General features: G+C 34.6%; 1 protein-coding gene across 3 annotated transcripts in view; it reads left to right on the top strand.

Annotated features, from left to right (window-relative positions):
* The window catches only part of LOC121423312 (delphilin-like), a 49,810-nt gene that overhangs the window by 17,407 nt on the left and 5,494 nt on the right, over positions 1–26,909 (top strand). The window contains exons 8-23 of one of the 3 annotated variants that reach the window (XM_041618659.1): positions 219–289; positions 1,042–1,193; positions 1,653–1,805; positions 3,165–3,239; positions 4,095–4,178; positions 6,449–6,646; positions 7,203–7,250; positions 11,320–11,541; positions 13,022–13,368; positions 13,664–13,898; positions 17,392–17,606; positions 18,358–18,442; positions 19,189–19,218; positions 21,285–21,353; positions 25,795–25,922; positions 26,574–26,642. In XM_041618659.1, coding sequence (XP_041474593.1) covers positions 219–289; positions 1,042–1,193; positions 1,653–1,805; positions 3,165–3,239; positions 4,095–4,178; positions 6,449–6,646; positions 7,203–7,250; positions 11,320–11,541; positions 13,022–13,368; positions 13,664–13,898; positions 17,392–17,606; positions 18,358–18,442; positions 19,189–19,218; positions 21,285–21,353; positions 25,795–25,922; positions 26,574–26,642 — 2,181 coding nt within the window. The remainder of the gene's footprint in view (positions 1–218; positions 290–1,041; positions 1,194–1,652; positions 1,806–3,164; positions 3,240–4,094; positions 4,179–6,448; positions 6,647–7,202; positions 7,251–11,319; positions 11,542–13,021; positions 13,369–13,663; positions 13,899–17,391; positions 17,607–18,357; positions 18,443–19,188; positions 19,219–21,284; positions 21,354–25,794; positions 25,923–26,573; positions 26,643–26,909) is intronic. The other 2 variants (XM_041618661.1, XM_041618660.1) reach the window with 2 other exon arrangements.

Raw genomic sequence — 26,909 nt, 5'->3', positions numbered from 1 at the left:
CTTCAGCCAATGAAAAGGCAGTAATTGGGAGTTGTGTTTGATTGAAAAAAATGTTTTTGATTGCTTGCAATAGACTTCTGATTTAAAAGATGAACAGTTTGTACCTGAATAACCAAATTGCAAATTAACATATTGCTTTATATATAACAGATAGTCTCCTCATAATATATGGTATTATTTTTTATCCTGGTTCTATTGTTTTTGTTTTTTTATGACAGATGGAACACCATCTTACACCTGATGAAAGGAAGGTCATCAAAAAATGCCTTAGAGATTACCATCATACAAGGTAAGATACAAAATGCATAACTTTTTAAATACTTGATGAGGTTAAGTAGATCTTATTTATTATGGCTATTTTGTGACATTTACACAGCGTTTTATGAGGATAGAGTTTATACCCCACCGGGAATAAGTTTTTGAGCTTTTGTGGGCCATCCTGTGCAAGCCTGTTGTTTTTAATGCTCTATATTATTTTGACTTGCCTAAATGTATAAATAAATACATACATAAGTAAATAAATAAGTAAACAAAAAAATAAATAAGTAAATATAATATTGTGTAGTATGCATCCGTTGTCTTGAAAGACGATGGTGTAGTGCTAGGTTTTACATTTTCCAAAGTGGCAGACTCTAAAGGAATTTGTACAAATGAAGGAGGGTAGCGCTGAGACGGGTGCAGATGAAGATGCTACCCTCGCTTTCCTCCTAGCTCTTTGGTCTGCCAATTGAGCATTCCATAGGAGGATGTAGCTGAGGTAGGTGCAGATAAAGATGCTGACCGCGCCTTCCTCCTAGCTGTTCGATGTGCCATTTGAGCATTCTGGTTATTTTCTGCTATCTTGACATCTACACTATCAGTTTTTGTGTATAGAATAGTGAATATCAATTCCTTGCAACTCTGGAATATTCTTAGTGAAATAGAAGTTACAACAAAAAGATGCAAGGCAAAAATGTAAATATTGTATATTTGTATTCATATGATAAATGAATGAAAGCAAGATGATTGATATATTACTCTCTATTATCACATTTCTTGTAGGAACATTGATGGGTTGATCGTTGAGGTCTTTCCAATCCTCGACACCAACGCTAAGAGGACTATCTGGCCGTACATCATCCACATCCTCCCTGATGATGTCCAGGAGAAATGCAAGAAGAAGGTCATATATCTCATCGATAGGCATGCTGCTGGTATGTGCAATTTCATATGTTGTTACAATAGTAATATTCCTCTTTTATCAAGCGCTTAATACATTGGAACAACATCTATAGGTTCTTAACAGATGTACATTATTATCCCAGTCATCAGATCCTAGCTTACCCATACACAACATATGTGCTGTCTTGCCCCATTGCCATTTCAACAAGAGTTTCTAATATCAGAGCATATTGACCAAGTTCAGATCGTATCGCATGAGTCAGAGATGAGTGCAATTTGTTGTGAACACGGTTGGTGTTTTCTATGTACACGTGACATAAATTGTCAATATAATTTTGATTAAAAAGATACACGCACTGATATGAGAACAAGGAGAATGGCAGTGTGTTATTGCTGGAAACTAGTGTGCATGAAACAACTTTTTTTTTATTTTTCAGCCCAAATGCATATTTTTATAGGTAATAAATTCATATCTCATCTTTATTTTGTAGATGCTGTTTACAAGCACAAGGGAAGTCCTCTGCACCCTGACGAAGAGGTGCCATTCAGAGCCAAGTCCAGGAACCACAACCGAGCAGCAAGCTATGACATCACTCCCTCGTACGGTGATGTCGTGTTTGGCGCCCCTGGAGAGTTTGAACCAGGTAAGGATACCCTCCCCCTCATCAAATGTTTCCATTTTGCCCCTTTGCTCAACTCATCAAAGAAGATTTCCATTTAGTGTAGATCCCAGCATTCCCAGGATTATATGAAAATCAGCAGCACTCCCCCCGTCAAGATATAAAGGACACTCAAATTTTGTTTTCAGTGTCCTACTTAAATTGAATTTGGTTTAGAGTAGGAATGAAAGGGAGTGGGGGTGGGGTTATGGGGGTAAATGTCCACGTTTGTTAGCCCCTTTACAGCTATTCAAGATTAAGGAATCCAAATAAGTTATAAGAATAGCGAGTTACATGATCGTTATTATTTTTCCCAGAGAGGGTCTGGTGGGTGTTTTAAAAAAGCTGTTCGTAAGATAAGAGTGACTTTATGAACGACTGGTGAACCTTTCTTGTGGTAATGTTATATTCATTGGCAATAATTTAGCATGTAAGAAAGGATCACCAGTCGTTAAAGTCGCTCTTAACTTACAAACAGCTTTGTGAAATGGCCCCTGGGTTTGTGCAACTAAATACTTGCAAGACCAAGGCATTGGTTTTTAATTAGGCATTATTTCAAGAATCTGTGAACTGACATAATTCAGCTAATAATAATTATTAGTCACATGTTGATATATATATATTAAAAAAAACCTAGAAAATAATTCTAAAACTGGTCCTTTCAGAAATTAACTGCATCTGCGAATTGCATAAAGTATTTGATTTATTTAATAGTTTCAGTGATATATTTCCTTTACATTGACATTGTTTTTCATGATTATGATTTAAGTAATTATTTAGAAAGAAGGAATATTATTTATGTGAATATTGAAAGTTTTTAAAGGATTTTCTTTTTATAAATTACAAAAATTCAGTTGTCGCATACTAAACACTATCTGTAAATGTAGTTTAATTTGTGTGATCACAAACATTTAGTACTATATGCTTATATGCATTTAAGTTCACATATGATATTTAATCACCTTAATAGTGAAGTATTGAATTAATGCATTTTAAATCATTATATCTAGTTAATAAGTGTATGTGAAATGTCGATGTTATATGCTAGAGAAAAAAAGTTAGCTAGTTGATATCTACCTGCATGAGCATGCTGTGTGTGGATGGGTACGCACATAGATCGTCTGCACATTCCTGTTGTCTGCTTGTAGTGCCTGTTCCATCTTGTTCTTACATATACCCCTTTTTCTTTCCTGCTCTCCTTCTTGGCTTCCTTACTGGTCTCTCCATTTTCCTCTTTGCATTGTGGTGTGAACCTCTCCCCCTCCATCATTTTTCGCTGCTCCCTGGCTCCTGTTTTACTCCTGTGTGCTCGATGTGAACCCATTCCAAAACTCCCACCCCTAGGAGAAGCAGCTTACATGTTCCAGCAGGAGCGGAGGAGAAGGATGCGTCGGCATCGATCCCTCGGCCATCTTGGATGTAAGTAGTTATTCCGTTCAATACGCTTCTTCTCTACCTTCTAGTTACGTGGCTTTGACATAATTATTTACCCATCAATAAGTTCTTAGAATGGATTTATTTACCCATCAATTAGTTCTTAGAATGGAAATCAAAGTGGCAAAGAATTTAACTGGCATTTTGAAAAGACAAACTTTACAATATGAATCAGGTATTTTAAACTGGCAATTAGTATTCAGTGCTCCATAATTTGGGGATCAGATAACATATTAGGAAGCTTTTATCAGCCATGAAGTAACCCAGTTACCCCAATGACCAGTAAACAATTGATTTTATGAGGTGTTTTCTCTATATTTTGTTGAATAAATACAGAATATTGGTCTTAAGTAATTTGTAGCTGTCATTTGAAGATGATACTTAACCCAAACTTAGAAAGCAATCACACACACACAAATAATTTTCTCATTTTTCTGTATCACTACAAGGTCTTGAAAAATAATAGATTTTCTTGGAATTTAGCAACATATTTGTATGAAGTCTTGGTTAGAATAGAGCTTGTCATATCCCTTTTTACTACAGAGAAGTACAAAAGAAATAAATTTAAGATCAAACAGAGATATGTTACTACTTTGGCAAAGAAATGTATGCCATTTTCTGTTGGCTTACTGTTTATCTTAAAAAATGTCATGTTTGCAAGATTCTTCAGACTTATCGAAGGAGGCAGACTAGATCAGAATAAGTAATGATTCAACTTGAACAAGCCTATTCATTGCTTGTATGTAGAATTTTGCATAAACTGGTATGTCATTTAAGAACCATGCCTTTGCTTTATTTGATGGATATTTAATTTTAATCAATTTTTGTTATCACCTATAGATTCTGGTGAGCCACAGTTGATAAGCAAACGATGGACAGATCCTTCGTATGATGGGAATTACCCTCCTGCTATGGTCAGCTCAGGTAAGAGAGATTGTGCATGCATCTGAATGATAATGATATGTAAATTTATGCAAAATTCATACTGATATTCTAACCACAAAATAAGTAATTCATTGGACTAATTATTAAGAATTTTACTAATTTTAACATGAGATGTTGAAATTATTTTGTATTTTTTGCTTTTCTTATTATATTCATTAATAGAAATCATAATTCATTTATTTAAAAATGATATTAACAATTTACATATTTGCTTTATCTGTGACCTAATACATTAACCCTCCCATTTAACCCAATAACATTAAATGATATACCTGTTTTTCAAGTGTTAACAGTTCATAGCTGTGTAATAGCCTGCATGTAAGTGTTTCCCTAACCACTCCTTTCAAACATGTATTTTTTCTCTCCTAAATAGACGTTCAAATTTAAGCAAAATCATTTGTTGACCAAAGAAAAAGCTTCCATGTAGCAAGAGCAAAAACATTTAGCAATGCGCAAATTTGTGTTGCACCTCCCAATAACCCACCCAGCGCTTTGGAACACTTGTGTGTTTGCATTGCTATTGTTTAGATTATTGTGATATATCATGTTGTTTATATATTGGTTATTTGTTGTTGAGAACTTATCCAAATCTTATTGCGGTGCGTTGAAAAAATAAACAAGTGATTGAATCAATTTGACCAGAATATTATCCCTTTTCTTTAAAAGCCACAAGGAGACCACATATTGTATATGTTGCAGGTATATTAACATGTTTATGAATTATTAACTTCTTTTCTCTTTTTTTTTAAACTTTATTTATTTTGTATCTTCCTTTACTTTTGTCCTAACTTTCTTTGTATCAGCAGTCACTGCACATGTTACAATTCTAATACAACACATTTTGGAATTTGGGAACACTTTATATGGAGGCAAAATTGTGCTTTCACAAATTAAACAAATAGTAGCAAATTTTCTTGAAATGTTGAAGTGTTCAGTGACCTTTTGGTTTGGAAATTCATTGGGGTTCCTTATTGGAAATGTTTTTCTTTTTAATTTCTAATGGTCTTTTTTTTATTTACCTTTCCATATATGGTTCTAGGTATATCTTTTATATTTTGGTAGTAGGTTGCATATGACTGTGACACACACTCACAAAGCTAATTGTTTCAATGTTATTCCAATACTTCTTTGTACAGTAATTATTAAACAAAAAATTGTTTCAGTAGTTATTCCTTGGTAGTTTTGATAATTCTTTATAATTTTTGTCTTTCCTCTTATTATTTAAATCTCAATGTGTACATTATAAATATATATATTCACAAATCTCTTGAATTTTGTTTTAGTTTAGATTTAAATCTACTGTAATAGTGTATAGAATTGTTGATTCAGGAATGAATATACATATATCTATTGTGGTTCTAAATTTTAAAACACCACATCTATGCAACCTGAGGAAGGATGCAATACATGTACATGTAGTTTTCAAAGCCTCCCATTGCATAATGCGGTGTTTGTGCAAGTGTACACAGCACTGTGTGTTATAAAAAGCCTTCTACTGGGCTGTATAGTTTATGTTTGCCATTGCCATATAGGCACTTTTTCCAATTAAATGCGACAGGCTCCACTAAAACCTGGCATTTGTTGACGGAAATGACATATATGAACATCCAAAATTTTAACTTTCCTTTTCATTTGATATTTTTATCCTGAAGATGATATTTTGGGGAACGGTAATTTTCTGTACTTTATTGCAATTGTTCATTAAAGAGAAAATTATCTAAATGACTTGTAGACAATTGCCTAGTTTAGGGAAAATTTGCTTGTATATTATTATTCACACAATGAAGTGTATTTCTTGTATGAAGAGAATCTGTGCATATACCACTCTCTATAGTAGAACATTGGTGGATGTAGACCTGTACATAACGTCCTGTATTTTGTGATAAGTGGTTTATTGTAGGCCCATGAGTACCGTGCATCCAAGATATAAATATGGTACAATGTAGGTGAAAGTTAAGAAATTATTTTTAATGTGCATTGATACATAATGAAATCCTTTCTTTTGGTAGTGATATCACAACACAAATCAAATTACTAGGCCCTGCATGCATTTAATCCCTACAATTTTTTTTACTTCACATAACATACTTCATCAGACATAAAAATGCATGGTGTGATAAGAATTCATATGACTAATACTAATACTCCCTTAAAAACCAAAATACATGTACCATCAAGAATTTTCACCCATACCAAGCATGCCTCCCAATGTTTTTGCTTTGCTTCCTCCTCTAACAATGCCCAAACAGTTGACGATTATGAGATGCTCAGACATCGGAGTAGGGGATCGGTGGATGGCTCGATGATGGGAGACGACTACAGCACGTTTCCACGCAGGATGCGACAGCGACATCGGAGCCAACCGGACCTCCGCAGGTTCATCGACGATGACGACGACGATGAGTCGGATATATTCCCCATACCACGAAGAATGGATAGAAGATTTGGTAAAAGACAATTTGAATTTTTTCACCTTTTCCTCTCTTTTTGTGTAGTTGCAGCATGCATCAGAGAATGGTCAATGATCACTGTATTGAAGAATACTTTAAACATATATTTACATAGTGTTTATTTTGCAGGAGTATATAAAAGCATGGTGATTTTGAGTATGTAATATTCCCGCATATGAATATTGTATATTCTGTATAAATGTGCTTAGTAAGTATCAGCATATCAGTATTATGTTCTTTCTCATTTCATTGGATCAGATATGCTTTTTATCAGTCAAGAATTCTTATTTTAGTTTATTAGATTACATATTTTATATCAGACTCAATATAAAGTTTTTTTATAGTTTTTTTTCTTGCATAATTGCACTTGTTCGAAACATTCAATATTTAAACGAAGGCAGCTAAAAGGAAGACAAAATTGTATGGTAAATTACAATACGATACAAATGGGAAAAAAATATTTTGGTGAGAATATTAGGCTTTATGGAGTACCCAGAGAACATGCTCATTCATGTTATCATTCTCTTGTTTCAACAACTTGCATAATATATAGTGTCAGAGCGAAATCTTCATGCCATTTATCTACCTGAGAGCGATACAGGTAAACTCGTAAATAATCGATATCCCATTATGCAATTCACTCATATTCTTTTCATAGTACATTATCACATCAAGGGCGTAGGCTGGTTTAACCATGGGGAGGTGCACATTCTTGAGAGGTGGAAAAAGCAGTGATAATGAGGGGTGCAGATCTTGGGGAGGTGGAACTTAAGTTTAGAAAATGACCTGTTGAAAGCAGAAGAAGGGGTACAAAGTTTATTTTGCTTGCCAGTGTCAGACCTCCTCTGCCTCAGCAGGAGGGTGCACGTGTACCCAGTGCCCCTCCCCAGCCTATGCCCTTGCACATATCAGCTATATCATGTATCCAATCCTCACATCATAGTCATTTCACCATTGATACCTGTACCTTCACCTACTTGTGGCTGTCTGCTTCAAATTTCTCTCAAAATTTTAGCTTGGCATATGTTTTCATCTTGATGCTACATGTATTGGATGTATCCAATATTTCACTAAAGCATGCACCTCCGTTGTGCAGTTATGGGGGGGGGGGTTGAGTGAACTAAAATTGGCTTTCATTTTGCAGAACTTGATGTATTTCTATGAAAGTTTGATCTGAAAGACTGCAAAAAAAAAGCTTGTGGAGAGTTTCATGTTGTAAAAAAAGGAGCATTTGTTCTTTATCTTTTTCATGACCATGAGTGTCGCAATAATTTCAACTATTTCAGACACAACTTTTGGAATGAAGTGAATTACATAAATGATGGAAAATTAAATAACTATGGTACTTTGTCAGTTGTATTTAGTTCATGAATAATTTATTTGTCACTGTTGAGTCTGCGTGAAATCAGCATTGTAGGGTTTCTTACTTCTATCATTAGTTGTGGCATGTACCTTTTTTGACGCATGAGCTCTGAAGTCTTTTTGTTTCCAGTCTATATAGATGTCATCCTGCATGTTTGCTTTGGGGACCATATTCCTTTTCCAATTGTCTTTCAAATGGGTTTGAAAAATTCCTCTGTAAATGCCTTTCAGTTTCAGTTTTAAAAACATTGTAGGCAATTGTAAATTCTTTAAAAAATTCATTCTTAGGACACTTTCTTTTAACATGGGAAGAAGGAGGGGGGGGGGGGGGTAGTGAATACTCTCTTTAGTTCTTTCATTTTTAATTTATCAATATACAGTGCGTATCAAAAAAAAACGGGACAGATTTGAAAAGTCTATAAAATTTTTGTTTCAAATAATGATGTCTATATTTTGGTGTTAATAGATGCTCTAAGGTCTTATCTTTGAAATGCAATTCAAAAAAATAAATTTTATTCATGCTTGAGCGAACACGGGACGTTTTTGTTGGGGGTTCAAAAAGAGGCTTGCGCCAGAATTGCAGAATATGTGTAATACAATGATCAGACTTCTTGCTAATCTGGAGACTTCCTCTTGACCTTTTCATTATCTGTGCCACAAATTTCGATTTATGCTGTCAAATTTTATTTACAAAGTTATTTATTTGATTGAATTATTTTGTTTTTTTCATTTAAACTTCTCTTACCTTTTAATTTTCCTTCATAAGTAACCGAGAAAAGAAGATTTTTTTTTGTCAACCCAAGCAAGAAGATTTGAATTATTAATTGGGAAAACTTGTGATTATTCAAATCGTCTTATTTTGTGAAACAAATTATGTTATGTACCTTTAAAAGACATGAATCTATTTTTCAAGGGGTCATTAATTCCTTGACCAAGTTTAATTGCTTGACAGGAAACACAGGAAGGGATTCATGTCTTTCAATGACAATGGTGTATTGAGTCAATTTTGAAGGAGCTAGATATGGCAGATCGGGTAAAATGTATTAAAAAGTTGTGAGCGAGCGAAGTGAGCACGCAAATATTCCCACCTTTTTTTATTACAATATCAAATTTTGTGATAGATTTTGACATAATATTCAGAAAATAATATCATGTTTTACTTTCTATCTTTCCTTTTATTTCCTGTGCAGTTTTTTTCTTGGTCATGATTTTTTTTTTTTTAATTGAGGGGGGAGGGGGGAGCAACCCGAGCGCCTGCCCATCTGTGTGGCTTTGTTCAAAAGGCACCATAACCTTTGTGGCACATAATGAAAGGATTTGAATAAAAAATCCATGCTCTCCCATAATTCAGTTGAAAAAAAAATTAGCTTGAAGAAGGAATATTCAAAGTTAACAGAGAGCATATTAAAAGAAACAACAGAATAATTAAAGCAAATAAATAGATCTGAAAATGAATTTTGACCGCATGATTTGAAAATTATGGCAAAGATAATGAAAAGGTTAAGAGGAAGTCTGCTAATTAGCAAGAAGTCCGATCATCATATTACTCATATTCTGCAATTCTGGCGCAAGCCTCTTTTTGAATCCCCAACAAAAACGTCCCGTGTTCGCTCAAGCATGAACGAAACTAAATTTTCATAATAGCATTTGAAAGACAAGACCTTAGAGCACATATTAACACCAAAATATAGACATCATGATTTGAAACTAAAATTTTATGGACTTTTCAAATCTGTCCCGTTTTTTTTGATATGCACTGTATATGTAGATTACAGAAGTAGTTTTTTCCATCCAAGTATAAACTGCAATGTTTATAAATATATCCTTACACAACCTGAAATTACCTACATGTATTTAACAGAGCTGCCAAGTAGTACTGATTTTCCGTATTTAGTACTGAAAATAGAGAAGAATACTGATTGTTTCATGCAAAATACTGATTTCTTAAGTTTCAGTTTATGTGTTGTCCAATGGTATTCCTGTGAAAATACTAATTTCCTCACCAAAATACTGATTTTCAGCCTTGAAAATACTGAAATGTTCTTGTTCCGGTTGGCAGCTCTGCATGTAAATGTATCATGTTGGGAAAAAGGTACTCCATATTTGCAGATAATTTGATTTCATGGTGATATTAAAGGTCAATTAATTTCTTACATGAAGTCAAGAAATAATTCATACATGTAGTGTATCTTCTCACAAAAAAACACCTGTATTTTAATTCTTAAACTGTTCTGCTATCTAATGTAAGGGCCCCATCTAACAAAGGGTTCTATTATTTCTTAAAATCATCTCAAACTATGGAAAGCCAATGGTACAATTTGTATGTTTTTGTTCATGTGAGCAATTAATATAGAGCCTTTTGCTTCAATTTAATCATGGTATGATGCCACAATTCTTTGCAATGCATACGTGTCAAGCAATTCTATTCAAACAAGACACAGAGTTTCTTCTAAAAGTCACATATCCCCCAATTTTGATGAAATTTGTTGCACAGTTTAATATTTTTCAAAATATAATGAATGATATAAATACATATATATATATATATATATATATATATATTTAAAAAGAAGTTCATATGAAGTCAAAAGCCACAAAGTCTAGGCCTAAAAAAATACGGCTTACCTTCATTCTCAATGAATATTTATGATGTCACTGGCTTTCCATAGTTTATTCAACTACATTACATTGTTAAAAAGACAAGGCCCATCATTCCTTTACTGATGTTCATGGTATTTCATGAATCCAAACATATATTTACTTTGTGTGTATTGTGTGAACATGTTTCATACAACTTTTAACTACCTGTGTGAATTTAAATGATTTTCTATATATTTTTCTTTAAAAATTATTTATTAGCCTACTTGTAAAACTTGTATTAATTGCTATTAAACTTTATTGTTCAAACTACACATTTGCATGTATGCCACTCTGATGAAAAATAATGTTTTTGCACCTTTATTGAAATGTCCCATTTATAGTATTTATATATTGTATTATGTGTTTGAATTAATGTTTTTACTGTGCAGGTATTTACTTACATGTAATTGTACAATTCATATAAGTTAAGATACTGTAACACTATTAGAAGAATATGTATGCTGATTTATGGTACATGACATGTGAACCTGTAATATAAATGTTAACAATAGGCACTGAAGTTGGTTTTATTTTTAAATTACAGTAAGAGATACGACAATCGCCTGCTTTAAATTAACTAACAACCCACGCTAACAAACTGCATGAAATCTAGCTCACTCACTTACACCCTGCATTTCCCTTCCTCACTCTCTAACCTCGCACACCAGATTTTGACGAGGACGATGATCTGGTGCCGGACGAGCGCTTGTTTTACCCCCGCAACAGGTCATATTCTCGGCAGCACCGCCCTCCAGGAGAGCGGTTCAACACCTTTCATTCTCTCCCCTCCGGCCGTCGACGATCACAGCTCTCACAGGAGACTTTTTTATCTAATACGGGGGGCTTTGAGCACAGGGAAGTGGGTTCATTCGTGAGGAACCCATTATCAGGTTAGTGGTGTAGACTTTCTTATGCATAGAGTAATGGTATAAGGTTGTACATATTCAGGGAAGCATTTAATTGATACATTTACAGGAAGCATCTTATTTAGTATTTTTTAGCTAGGGGAAAGGGTTCATTTATGAGGAACCCATTATCAGGTTTAGTGGTCAAACTTTCTTCTGAATAGAGTATTGGTATAAGGTTAGTGCAAGGAACAGTTTTTTAATAATTTCTTCAGAAGAAGAGACTGTAGGACGCATGTAATGGGTTGCTTAAAGCAAAGTGAAATGGGTTCATTCGATGGGAACCCATTATCAGGTTAGTCAAAAAGTCTCATGTATACATGTAGAGTACTGGTATAAGGTTAGTATAGGGAACACTTACCCAATGCTCTCAGAAGAAGAGACTTTTGAAATGCCTGTTTTGGATTGTTTTGAGCAAAAGGGGAACGGGTTCATTTCAATGGAACCTACGGTATGCATGGAGTATCAGCATAAGATTAGTACTTTTGTATCCTAATTATACAGGGCATCATTAACAAATACATTTAGAAATGGATATAAATGAATAGATATAAGATGTGTTTTGAACACAGGTATTAAGGGTTCATTCATGGGACAGCATAAAATGAGTACTATTGACTTTTATGTGTATGAGTACTTGTATAAGATTACTGTTAGTTCATTAGTTTATGTCCGATGTATAGGTATAGGAGAATTTTATTGTTACCTTAATATGGAATCATAAGAAAATAGTATATGGTTATCTTGAATTTATCAGTGATAAAGTAGGGCAGTATTCGATTTAGTTGCATTGATTTGTGACATTAATTTGATTAATTCTTTTATTTTTTCTTTCAAGTTACACATTATTTATTGCACTAATTGCATGCTGCTTTGCCCTTATTCCCATGTCCATATCAGATATACATGTTTTTTTTCCTCTTAAGATATCAATTGCACATTTCATTTTCTAAATATTGTGTATTTTTTTATAAACTTATATTGGCATGTTGTTATAACATAAGTTATATCTACTTGCATCATAGTGAAGAGAAGAGAGTTTGCTTTCATCAATTTTAATATCAAATTTGACACTTCCATTTTTGCACAGCCAGTAGTAGATTTGAATTTCATCTTTGTTTGTTGTCATCATTTTAAAGTAAAAGAGCAGTTTTTTTATGTTCATATACACTGTAATCGTGTATTACTCATAGCCTTTATTACATAACTGATTTGGCCAGTATAACATCTATTTAAAAGTCTGTCTTTGGTATGTAACTATGCCAACTTTGCCAGCTGGTTTGATTTTATCTTCATCTTTTTTAATAGCTTTCATAAATTATTAACCCATGATACCTAATCAGCATGTAAAGTTGTATTATGAGTTTGCACTTGGTTTATTATGTATGTTGTATTTTACAAAACATGTATAATTTATGTTTATCTCCACTCTAACCAATCAAAGTTACTTCTCGTTGTCCCATAGTTGTTGCTGACCTCGTGTCAGATGAAGAGGGCGCCGCGGCGTCCCTTCGTGGCAGCAGCCAGTCCCGATCAAAATCAGTGCCAAGGTCCTCCAGGTCAACCCAAGAAAACGGTCGCGCTCCCAACGAGAGCGTCAACAACAACAATAACTCGCGAAACAGCAGCAAGTTCTCCCCGCCGATGTCTCCGTCGGGAGGCTTTTCCCATTCCACTCCTGTGACTGACCGCAGAGAGTTGGATGAGGTAGGGAGCTTAGATGCTTATCATGATGGAAGGCAGCGGTCACACTCTAGGAATCGACAGCATCATCATCATCACGATGATAACTGGTCATTTCCAGATATGCAGGTGAGTTTGGAAATTCTGTTCTTTGAGTTATTTATTGATTGCTCTGTTTACTTTTTATATGTGTGATTTACTTATTTATCAGAATTATTTATGAAAGTTTATTTGATTATTGAACAATTGGTTCATTCACAAACAGAAAAATGTTTAAATGATTTGGATATTTGTTTCTATAATATGTGCATGTAAGCTAAAAACAAGTTGATGATTCGAGTTTTGTTTGTAAAGTGTAACTTATCTAAATAATCATTTCACCAAACCTTTACAACAGTCTTTGTATGTGCATATTGTATTTCAGACACCTTCAAACACCATTGAACGCAACCACTCCAACCGCAGCTCCGTAAGCCACGCCTCCAGCCCTCCCCTCTCCGATAAGAGCATCCAAGAGCGTATGGATGATCTGATTCGAAGTGCACACCAGAGCCAACATAGTCCGCCCCGCCCTGACCCACCCCCTGTTATACCCCTCCCACAGGATGAGCACAATGGATCACTGGAATCTACCATGATCAATGGAGATGATGAAGAAGGTTTGTGGATAGAGGGATAGATTGATGGATAGATGGGTTGATTGATAGAAGGGTTGATAGATAGTCAAAGAATAAGTGGATATAAGGATAGATTGATGGATAGATGGGTTGAATGATAGAAGGGTTGATTGATATTCAAATAATTAGTGGATAGAGGGATAGATTGATGGATAGATGGGTTGATAGAGTGGTTGATGGATATTCAAAGAAATAGTGGATAGAGGGTTAGATTGATGAATATATGGGTTGATTGATAGAAGGGTCGATGGGTATTCAAATAATTAGTGGATAGAGGGACAGATTGATGGGTTGATAGAGTGGTTGATGGATATTCAAAGAATTAGTGGATAGAGGGATAGATTGATGGATAGATGGGTTGATAGATAAAGGAGTTGATGGATAGTCAAATAATTAGTGGAAAGAGGGATAGATTGATGGATAGATGGGTTGATTGATAAAAGGGTTGATGGATATTCAAAGAATTAGTGGATAGAGTGATAGATTGATGGATAGATGGGTTGATTGATAGAAGGGTTGATATATAGTGAAAGAATTAGTGGATAAAGGGATAGATAGATGGATAGATGAGTTGATTGATAGAAGGGTTGATGGATACTCAAAGAATTAGTGGATAGAGGGACAGATTGATGGATAGATGGGTTGATAGAGTGGTTGATGGATATTCAAAGAAATAGTGGATAGAGGGTTAGATTGATGAATATATGGGTTGATTGATAGAAGGGTCGATGGGTATTCAAATAATTAGTGGATAGAGGGACAGATTGATGGGTTGATAGAGTGGTTGATGGATATTCAAAGAATTAGTGGATAGAGGGATGGATTGATGGATAGATGGGTTGATAGATAAAGGAGTTGATGGATAGTCAAATAATTAGTGGAAAGAGGGATAGATTGATGGATAGATGGGTTGATTGATAAAAGGGTTGATGGATATTCAAAGAATTAGTGGATAGAGTGATAGATTGATGGATAGATGGGTTAATTGATAGAAGGGTTGATGGATATTCAAAGAATTAGTGGATAGATGGATAGATTGATGGATAGAAGGGTTGATGGACATTCAAAGAATTAGTGGATAGAGGGATAGATTGATGGATAGAAGGGTTGATGGATATTCAAAGAATTAGTGGATAGAGGGATAGATTGATGGATAGATAGGTTGATAGATAGAGTGGTTAATGGATATTCAAAGGATTAGTGGATAGAGTGATAGATTGATGGAAAGATGGGTTGATTGATAGAAGGGTTGATGGATATTCCAAAAATTAGTGGATAGAGGGATAGATTGATGGGTTGATAGTTAGAGTGGTTGATGGATATTCAAAGAATTAGTGGATAGAGGGATAGATTGATGGATAGATGGGTTGATTGATAAAAGGGTTGATGGATATTCAAAGAATTAGTGGATAGAGTGATAGATTGATGGATAGATGGGTTAATTGATAGAAGGGTTGATGGATATTCAAAGAATTAGTGGATAGATGGATAGATTGATGGATAGAAGGGTTGATGGACATTCAAAGAATTAGTGGATAGAGGGATAGATTGATGGATAGAAGGGTTGATGGATATTCAAAGAATTAGTGGATAGAGGGATAGATTGATGGATAGATAGGTTGATAGATAGAGTGGTTAATGGATATTCAAAGGATTAGTGGATAAAGTGATAGATTGATGGAAAGATGGGTTGATTGATAGAAGGGTTGATGGATATTCCAAAAATTAGTGGATAGAGGGATAGATTGATGGGTTGATAGTTAGAGTGGTTGATGGATATTCAAAGAATTAGTGGATAGAGGGATAGATTGATGGATAGATGGGTTGATTGATATTCAAATAATTAGTGGATAGAGGGATAGATTGATGGATAGATGGGTTGATTGATAGAAGGGTTGATGGATAGTGAAAGAATTAGTGTGGAAATTTGTGTTTATGGCGATAAAGGTCAGTGGATATTGCTTGATGGTTAGAGTGGTTGATGGACAAAAGCATTGATAAGTCTAGATGATGAAAAGCTTTGGTATAGGGAGATTGCTGAATGGATAGGTTGATAGATGGAAAATTAAATTCACAAGCCCATCAGAGTCTTAAACTGTATAATGGAAATGGGTGTTTGTTACTTTGTTGTAATGTGTGGGTAGATTACTAGCAAAAGTGGTTGATGCACAGTGAAACTAAATTGTGAGGAAAATGTAAGTGTATATGCAGTGCACTTGTAAAGTTGACCGATTTATGCCTGCCATGATAAGTGGGTTTTACAAAGTTTTACAAAGTGGTTAATAGACTGATGTATTGATCGATTGATAGAAACAACAAAAACAAAACAAAAATTGTCTTGATAAAACCAATTATTTATTGCTTGTGGGACCTAAGATAAAAACAGATGGCAAAAAAAAACCTATTAGAAAAGGAAAAGAAATAATTTGCATTCAGCATACATACACACTCTGAATGCATGTGCAGTTACATTCATCATGTTTTTTTTTCTCCTACTCCATTGTTTATCATCTTATTCATATTTGTCATGTACCAAGGCTTCATTTGACTAACCATAGATTAATATGACATTTTATGTATCCCAAAGAAACCTGCATCTTGTACTTGTTTTACTAACAGGTTTGCTATAAACTTTTCAAAGCTATATGAGCTGACCTGCATGTTAAATTATAAAGATGGATGTAATCATGTTTGTATGACGATTGATAGTAATACAAGCTATTTATTGAAGCACTCTGCCAATTTGATAGTTTTGCCATCGATGTTAATGAACATGTATGTTTACTGCCAGTCACAATTCTGTGACTCACTTTTACCTGTTAAATCCAGAGAACAATAGAATCAGTTGACTGAATCTATTGTTCTCTGGTTTTCGTGAGTCAAAGAATTGTGACTGGTAGTGTAAAGTAAATGTTTATAGTTATATTATGCCCACCATAGTGTATGCACACTCTACTACCTTTAGGAAGTTGTTCATGTATTCATGAATATATATTTTCCTACATGTATATATTAATATATGATCACCTTGTAAGACTTTACAAAAGGTATTTGTGTTGGGATAATAGTAGGGGTAATGTGTATTCATAAGCTTTTTTTATGTTATCAGTATACTTTAGTGAAAAATTTCCACTGCAAAGGGTTGCTCTTCATTTGCTCGTGCATGAAAATTGTGACCCATCCCCCCACCCCCCAAAAAAAAATAGCTGAAAAATTTGGGCCTAACATTTGCATAATTCCACTGAGTAGTCTCCATGCATTCATTTTTGTGTGAGTGCATGTGACAGCAGAATGTAAATTTTCTTATAATTTTTAAGATTTCATAATCTTACAAAATATAGTCATGTTTAGGTGATCAAGAGTTCCCTATTAATCTGAGACAGGATCTCTTCTCCCAAAAGTTAATCTTGTGACTTGAATTTTATGTATCTTTATCTTTAATCTTGGTTGTATTTATCATTTGTCCTTATTTCAGATGGTTCATCGTCACAGCAGAGCATGGAGGCCCGATCTTCTACCTCCATGGTGCCCCCGCCCCCTCCCATGCCTCCACCCCCTCCCCCTATCCCTCCACCACCCCCTCCCATCCCAGGGGAGATGAATAACAACTGGACGAGGGAAGGAAAGATGTCCGTCAAGAGACTCAATTGGGAGAAGCTGCAGGACACAGAGAACACTGTCTGGAGTGGGGTGAGTAAAGTTCTACTTTCCTTATTCTTCTTCAAGCTACATTGACTGCATCCTTCAATCCTGAAGATTCTTGCAGTATTATAGTACCAGGGCCCGGCAGGTCCAATACACCGGGTGAACACCCTACTCTTTGACGAATAGTGTATTGGTTTTAACGTGCATAGGTTGTGACTCTCCTATACACGGGACCAATATTTGCGTCCTTTCCGATGGACAGAGTGTTTACCAACTGCATTCACACCTACACTGAATACAGTGGTGAGGCATGCTAACACACAACACTATAGCATCAGATTTTTGTTAGCCGAGTTTTGGCACGAGCGGGACTCGAACCCCTCACGTTGAGATCTACGATCTTATCCGGAACATGCGCTCCAACCGACTGAGCTACGCTGCCTTCTAAATAAGAAAGATCTTTGTGTAATTTCAAATCAATAGCCTACTTATGATAATGATATTCTTATAATATAGTTTGAGTACTTTTGATGGAAGGCTGCTATGTATATGTATTGCAGATAATGTGGTTGTGGCAGAAGTGGTATGGTAGAACAACAGGGGTAGTGGAAGTGGTATTGGTAGTTCTGCCAATGGTAGAATTTGTGCTGACAATACAAGTGGTAGTCATAGTAAATTGTTACTAAATTAACACTATTATAGAAGCTTGTAGCTTAATACTAGTAGTTACCTGTTTTTAAACCGGACCAAGTATTCAAAATTCATTTGTTCATGCATGTCCATTCTTCTATTATAGCTTGGAGATGAGGTTGGCTACTTTGATGATGTCATCAAGCATCTAGAGCTTGAGGAAAAGTTCAGTACGGTCAGCAAGGGTAAAGGTCAGTGTTCATCCATCTTGTTATTCTTCATTTATCCATTCAATACACATTTTTTTAAACAATATTAAATCCTAAACCAAGAGCTTTTACATGTATGTCGGGTAAGAACCCCAAGAAATGATGGAAAGAATCATTATATAAATAGGCAAAATTTATTTAGCGCTTTAAAGCACTGCATATTACTAACTCAGCTTTGATAAGGCTAAAAGTACTGTGATGAGTTGCTCAAGCAATCAAGCATTTCTTCATACCGGGTGCACATGGGTGGGGAGTGGCAAATTTAGATTTTCTATCTTGCATATGCATGTATGTCTTAGCCTATAGCAGGATCACATTTCGTGAATCACCTGTGCTAAAATAAGACATTTGAATGAATACAGAAATGCATTTCCAAGGGACTTCAGCTGACAAGTAAAAGGCACCCTGGGATATTTTATGAATAGCATTCAACCAGGAAATTGTAATAAAAGACATTCAAATTGACTAGTTATTCAGAGAATTTCAGTGCAAATAATGATTATGAAGATTGAAAAGCAGTAATAAGAAAGAATGCTATCCCCCATTATTTTTCGTTGCATTTTTTGTGAAGTGTACTGTCAATTACCATTGATTGTGCTATGTTTCAACATGTAGAGCCTATGAAGAGATGTGAATATTTTTGAAAATCATTCATATACCTGTATGTCTTGTTGTATTGTCAATAATCTTAGTGTATAATATATTTTTCATCATGACATTTTTAACAGATGGAAAACCACTGAAAGGCGGAAAGCTAGGTCAGATGATAATAAAATAATTTGTAATTATGTTGCATTTCCTTGATGTCGCCATGTTTCATTTTTGTTTAAGCAGATCACATCATTGTCGTTGTTGTTTCTTACTTTGCTATTTACATGTCTTGGTATGTGTTTTAAAATGGCCACTACAGGAATACCATTATGTTGGTGTTAATTTGCTGCATTTCACCTCACATTGTGCTTGTTTTCTGTACAGTTTACCTGTTGGCTGAAAATCTAGTTGCAGTAATTTATTTTGTCACCCATTTTTAAATGGAGTTGCATATTTTCACGAGTTCACTTTTTGTTTATACTACATAAGACCTAAAAATGGTAGAATATAGAATTTTACCATCAGAAATGATTTGGAAAAAGGAGATACATAACATTTCATTCCCCTCTCTCATTGTTTTTTTGTTATAATTATAATTATGGGAGAGGTCTTGCTGTATAAGATTTTATAGCCGGCCCTGTGATTGATGGAAGTCTATGAAATTATTGCTGAGTTTGTGTTTTTCTTAGTACAGGACTTTATGCATTCTTATTTTCGCATCAAAGTTTGGTATTTCAAGTGCAAAAGTCAACATGCTGATTGTGCTTTGATAAACACAATGAATGCACAGAACAGAATATAGAAATAAAGGCTGTATACTAATTTTATTCTGAAGTACCAATCATTGTAAAGGAAAGTTGAATTCAATTTTATCCACATCTCTTTATAAACATTTAAAGATCAAGTTTACAAATCAATACAAATTACAAAACACAACATACATTATACATAATTATACATAACATTATAAAATGAATCGTAAAGATGAAGTGAGGCGGATGTGGGGGATAAACAAAAGGCCATTGGCCTGTCAAGGTACATGTAACTCCCTGAATTTACCCCACTTCAAAAACTGATACAAAATAACATACTACAAACATAAAGCTAACATACAATAACTGGTAATCATTCAACACTAATACTTTCGTGTTTCAGATTGATGTAAATTATGTATATTATTCTCATTCATCCAGTCATGTATATAATGAAGGAAAAAAGGGAAAAATCAATCACTTTTGCAACGTTTTTCCAGTTACCAATTGGCTTCATCGGGCAAATGATGATCCCAATGAAGAGGAGGCGCATATGTTTGAGATTTCATTACTTTTGTGTTTTTATTGTTATTGCTTTCCATGATTTTTATTTTTTTTCCATTTTGAATTTCAATCAGGCAATTGCAGTATATCATCATTTATAAACAGTTTGAATCATCTGTCATTTGTAATTGGGACAGGGATGTCACTTGTATTAAATAGAGACCCATATTGGTTTATCAGAGAATTAACTGTACAGGATTGTAAGGAAACACTAGTTTCACAACTGATACTTATAATTTGCTTGGATTATTTAATTGTTATTTTTGCTCATAAAGTGGAACTATAGCAGTGTATGTTTTCATATTGTCCAAATTAAAGTTTGATGTATTTCTTTTTAATGTAAATGATAGTGTTTACAACTTTTGCCCCCCCCAAAAAAAATGCATGCATGGTCCATTCTTTGATAAGTTTACTTTTAATGACAAAAAAGAGTAGACCTATGTCTGTGCTCATGAGAACAATTTAAAATGGATGACATGAATTTGAGGGGTCTGCACAATGGTATTCTACAATATGCTTGATAATCTTCAACTACATGTAGCTTTGCTTTGCACTTTCCAGTTTGCACATGAAAAAAAAATTGATGTTCCTGTTTGTTCTTCAATGTAGTTTGCCGGTATATACAATTTGCATGCCATTGAAATACCATTAGACAGAATGATAAATGTATGAACTGAGAGTGATCTTTTTGATCACCAATAGATCAAATCTGAAAAAGAAAAGTTCTGCAAGAGTAAAGCAATATAGCCATGAGGTGTCTGTATAGTCTGTATGGTACCAGCTGGTCTGATTGTCTAATTTTATACTCCATTTGCGTACAAAGTCCACTTGGTCCGTTTCATGTATCGATTCAGTGTAATTGCTATTTTGTCCTATCAAACTTTTGCCTGACTTTGATTTCAATTGATTTCTTGCAGCCATAACCAGTCCAAGAGACAGAAAGAATCAGATATTTGTGATCAACCACAAGAAAGCACATAACACAGGTAGGGTATAGATAGATTCCAACTTTTGGAGGTTACCTCTCAAAATTGTTCTTAGTAGTTGCCCTCACAAAAATGTTTCTGGATATTTCTTAGTAGTGCTGCAAGTCAGGCGGCATGTTCGGGTTCGGTTCGGCAGGGTTCGGCAATTTTTTTCCGAACTTTGGTTCGGTTCGGGGTTCGGCAATAAATGCCAAATTAAATTTAACATATAAAAAATAAAGATCGCCGACCTACAAACAAGTAATCTCGTGCATGATCCGTCATGTATTAATAATAAATTTTGTTTCTAAAAAGAATAGTTAAGATAATTGTTGAACTTTCTTTTGTTTTAATTAACAAAAAATAAGTCATTTCTACTTTCATTTTTAAAATGAAAATAAAAAAAATCAAAAGAAAAAAATATTGATAACGAGAGAATCAGGACAGAAACAGAATTACAAAGATCAGAATATTTTTTTCACGATTATTTCATGTAGCTATGATCATGATCGATTACGATGTCATTGCCAACGCAGCTTCTCAAATTGGAAAGTGTTGATCGGGAATGTCGAAATAGTAGACAAACAACCTCCACTCAACTGTTATTATACCGGTAAAATTCACATTCCAAAGAATATGAGTGTTTTAGAAAGTCCTTATTTTCTGAAAAGTGGTAAAATCTGGTCAATGAATTACTTTAAAAAGATAAAATATCAGTCCATTCTTGGTCCAGAAAGATCGACGCTACGTGACTTCAAACATATTTCTAACACGAAAATGAGTACATGGGACTGTACTGCGTATTTTAGTGTTGTGAAATCACTCGGCGTTGATCGTCAGAACTAAGACGGAACTGATAATTTATCATTTCATTCTCAGTAATTGGCCAGATTAAACCACTTTTAAGAAAATATTGACAATGGAAAAACGTTTCAAGTTTGGAATACGAATTTTACCTGTATAATTGACACCAATAGCAGGTTGTTTGGACTTCCTGTTTCAACTTTCCTTACCAACCATTTCCGGAACATCGATCAGGGAACATGCGTTGATTTGGTTTGAATTTTTATCTTTTTTGTTTTTTTTCACCCTCATTCCTTCATCTCTTATTTATTTATCTTTTATATTAATATGGAAATTTCAGAAGGTGGAATATATATACTTTACCATTACTTTGTCAGTCACAAGGAATTAATTTATGTCTTTTCAATTAAATGTACATCCGATTACAGCAATACGTAATTCAACTACACTTTTTAACTGAGTTAAGCTTAAAATGTCCCCACATTTTATAAGGAAAAATATATTCATGTTTAGGCCTGGGACGATTGTTATTATTACCATTCGATTATTTCCTGGAAAAATAATTGAATGATTTGATTGTTCGTCGGGAATCACGTCTTTTAAGTCACAATAGTTGTCCTACTTTATGGTGACCCCCCCCATGAAGAAATCTCCATCAAAGTCACATGTTTAGCATAAATGAGGCCCTTTTCCCCCTTCTCCATGATTTTTTTATATCAAAAGAAACTTCATGAAATGAGATTAAATCTTTCAGTTTATTGTTCCAATGAAAATCTTTCCTAAATTAATACTGGTACCCTGGTATTATGCATTCATCCCTCCAAGTGCCACACCCCTGCATATAAATGAATCAGCCCCGCCGAGTCCAAAGACGTAAACAACTCATTCATGAAGTATATTCTTTGAGACTGAGCCCAGGTGGAGCATTTCACTTGAAAATTTTCATCCCTTGCCCACACCATGTCCCCGCCTCCACTTGTGGCACTGCCCACGATGCTACACATGTATTAAAAAAAAATATTTCATTTGAAATACCTTTCAAAATAACGATTTTTTTATCATTTGAACCTACATGTATAACTGGGTCTATTTTTGGAGACTAGTCGAGAAAGTACTGGTGAAGGCGGGCGCGTGTTGGAATGTAGTTTTCATTGGTTGAGGGGGATATAAAAAAGGTTGCATTGTTCTGAAACATGAAAGAAATTCTCCGGCTCCCACCCCCTATCCTTCCCTCTCTCTTTCCCTCACACGCACACACACACACAGATGGGGGAGGGGTCAATTTATTTCTGAAGTCATGACCTTTCCTGATAAGGGAACCACATGCCTTCCGCTTCTTTGTTTCCCAAAGTTTCATTGGCTATCCGAAGGTCCAATCAGCTCAAGTGAGCTGGTTATGTGTTTACTTATTATTGTGCACGCACACAATGACTTATTTTGTGTATGAGGGCAAGGTCGGGTGGGATTAACATTTTCGGAGCGCTATCATGTTGGTATGTAACTGTGAATGTGATACAATCATTGATAATTTTTGAAACATTACCTCGGTAACATAATTTTTAAACCTGTAAAAAACAGCTGTCATCATTGTTTTCTTGTCATTTTATTATTATTACTTGGGTATTAGAGTTATCCCAACGTCATAATCGGGATCTGCCGAACATTCGATTAGTGTAAATTTTGCTAATCGATTGGTGATTGGCGGCATGCCAATCGAACCATTCGATCAATCGATGTTTACTCCCAGGCCTATTCATGTTTATAAAAAAATTGAAAATGATAAAAATTTAATCAAACACGAGACCGAAACTGTCATACTTTGTCATTTACGAGGAATGAATTTATGTCTGGTTCTTTTTCTTTATTAAATACAAAATGATTAGGTCCGATTACGATCACGATCGATTACGGCAATACGTAATTACACCACACTTTTATACCGAGTTTAGTTTCAAAATGCCCCCTCATTTTATCAAGAAAAAATATATTTATGTTAATAAAATATTCTTAAGTTGATAACAGTTCAATCAAAGACAAGATGGGAGCTATCATAGTGGATTTTAAAAATATATTGAGTGGAATTCTCTTTGTGCACAATCACTAACCAATATATATTTTATTAATTTTATACTTAAATCTATGTAGTCATCGCATTCACGCATTGCATACAAACATATTTTTTTTTTTACCGAACTTCCGAACCAGGCCTTTGAGTTCGGTTCGGTCCGGTTCGGAAGTGCCAAGTTCGGCGAACTTCCGTTCGGTTCGGCTGCAGCACTATTTCTTAGAAGATGTTTTGTTGAGGTAGAGTCGTCAGCTTTGAGATTAGGTGTTTTTTCAATGTGAAGAATAGGATAAGGGTAACTGTTATTAATAGTTTGAGGTTAGGTTTTTTATACTTCTTGAGAAATTGATAGTTTGTTTTCTATAAACCATAAGATATATATATATATAGTCATCATCCTTGTTGTTATGATTACTTATACTGCGCTTTTCCCACAAGGCCTAAAGCGTTTGTAATGATTTGATTAAGTGGAATTACATAATCTTAAAACTACAATCTCCAAAAGAGATGCCTTTTTTAATGCCTTTCTGAAAATTGCTAGTGGACATTGTGGAATTCGTACAATTGAAGGTACATAGTAAATGAATAATCAAATACACATATTCAGAACAGGTTGGGGGAGGGGCCAAAATTTCAAGTAAAACGACACTGCGGTGCACAGTAGCGTTTTCTTTTGGGATGTCTACATGCATATTGGTTTTCTGCAACTGAGCCGGAAGCTTTCATATAATCAAAAGTTTTTACAGTGCAGGAGTAATTGGTGTATTTATTGTAATGCCTAATCCTCATGTAATCCAGGCGAAAGGGGAAGAAACTTTTGTCCTGTTACTCCTGTGGATGTGTATTGAGAATATTATAATCCCCCTAATCCTCCTTAATCCCCATAATAGGACCCCAAAGAATTACTTGAATAGGAATGTAAACTCACATGAATAGAATTATCTCTCTCTCCTTCATTTTTAATCTCTGAATGATGAAGTGATCATTTACGATGTTAGCAATTTGGAAAATCTGCTGCTCTGCATGTAATATGGGCAAATCCATAAGTATATAATCCGGCCTGAGGTCATTTTCTGTGTTATCTAGTTCATCTTAAAGGTTGCGCTGCTCTCAGATTATAATGGCTTGATCATGGTTTATGTAGTTTGGTAAAAATGGAACAAGTGGGGTTGATTGTTTTATGGAATTGCCCACTTACAAGTAGATGGAGGTAAAGGTAGGAATTTCTTCAACAATATATCAAATCAAGGAAAAAATCATGAAGAAAAACAAACAAGAATTGACATCAGAATACAAGTTGTTTCAACTAATAAAAAAAGTAATACGAAAAAAATACATGCAGTCTTTGATTTGTAGTCTACCAAGATTTGGAAATACCCTTTGTGTTATAACTCATGAGTAGAGATTTTATTATATGAAATTCATGACTTTTATTTATTGAAAAATTCACTGAAATCTGCATATGGGATATGAGTATTGACCATGATCTTTTAATGAATTCTGAATCTTTTATTCCTATATTTTACCTCACTTCCTTTGTTGTTAATCTATGATTTATCAAATCCTAATATGTAATGTTTATGTATTGTTCAGCCATCTTGCTTGGTCATCTAAGAGCCCCAGTGGAAGAGCTAAAGAAAGACATCCTTACCATGGAATGCAGACGACTCTCTGTTGCCCACATCCAGCAGCTTGCACAATATGCACCTGACAGAGATGAGGTAAGACTAATCAAATGCTGTAGGGGGATTTCAGGTGTTGTGTTGACCCCTATCTGTTAGTGTCGGTCTTAGCATAGATGCCTTATCTGAGAAAGAGCAATTATTTTCCTTCATATTGTTAAAATTCAAATTAGTAAAGTTGAATAGAAAACAAAGATGCAAGAGTTTCTTTGACACTGTTTTTTCAGACTACATTTTATGCAAATTATAGTTGGGTTTTTTCAGGTTGCAGGTCACATATTTTACAGCACAAATGGGTTTTAACCTTTGGTTTGTTTTCAAGCAAGTACACTGACTGGCATCCTTGTTCTACATGTAATTATACCTTGCTTCTTCATCAAATTTATGAAGCTAGTCTAGCACTGAGACGAATATCAAAATGTGTTGATAGTATAACCCAAGATACAACAAAATACTGCTCTTAAAATACCCTAAAATTGTAGCAGACCTTTTGTTACAGATTTGCGTGGTCCCATTTAATTTTTTCCTGGTGTTGATCACATGATGATCAAATAAAATTCTATATGTGATGTAGAAATAAACAGAATATGATGTAAATTAAACTGACATTTATGTGGAAATTCTAGTGCATTATTCAGATTTCAGTGGATTTTTTAAACAAAATTTTAAAAAATTGCTCTTTGATTTCAGGTTGATAGCTTAGCTCGTCATGCAGGCCAGGCAGCGCAGCTCAGTGAACCAGATAAATTTGCGTATGAGGTAAGGATTATTATAATTGTAAAATTACATGGAAATGCTTGACTGTATTAGGCTCAGTTTCATGACTTCATATTTGTATTTTTGTATATACATGTACATGCATGTAGAGGTAGAGCTATTATATCAGTTGAATTAATTGCTTGATCTTGTAATAAATAATATTTTGCCTGATTATGACTTTGTTCATGTGACAAAATTTTGAACTTCATTTCCTTAGTGATTACATCTTGACTCGTCACCTTTCATGAGTTCATAGCTGGTTGTTCA

The sequence above is a fragment of the Lytechinus variegatus genome, chromosome 10, assembly GCF_018143015.1.
Source record: "Lytechinus variegatus isolate NC3 chromosome 10, Lvar_3.0, whole genome shotgun sequence".
In the NCBI taxonomy this organism is placed as follows: Eukaryota; Metazoa; Echinodermata; class Echinoidea; order Temnopleuroida; family Toxopneustidae; genus Lytechinus; species Lytechinus variegatus.
The sequence above is the reverse complement of the archived record's forward strand: the minus strand, read 5'-3'. Positions and strand labels throughout refer to the sequence as shown.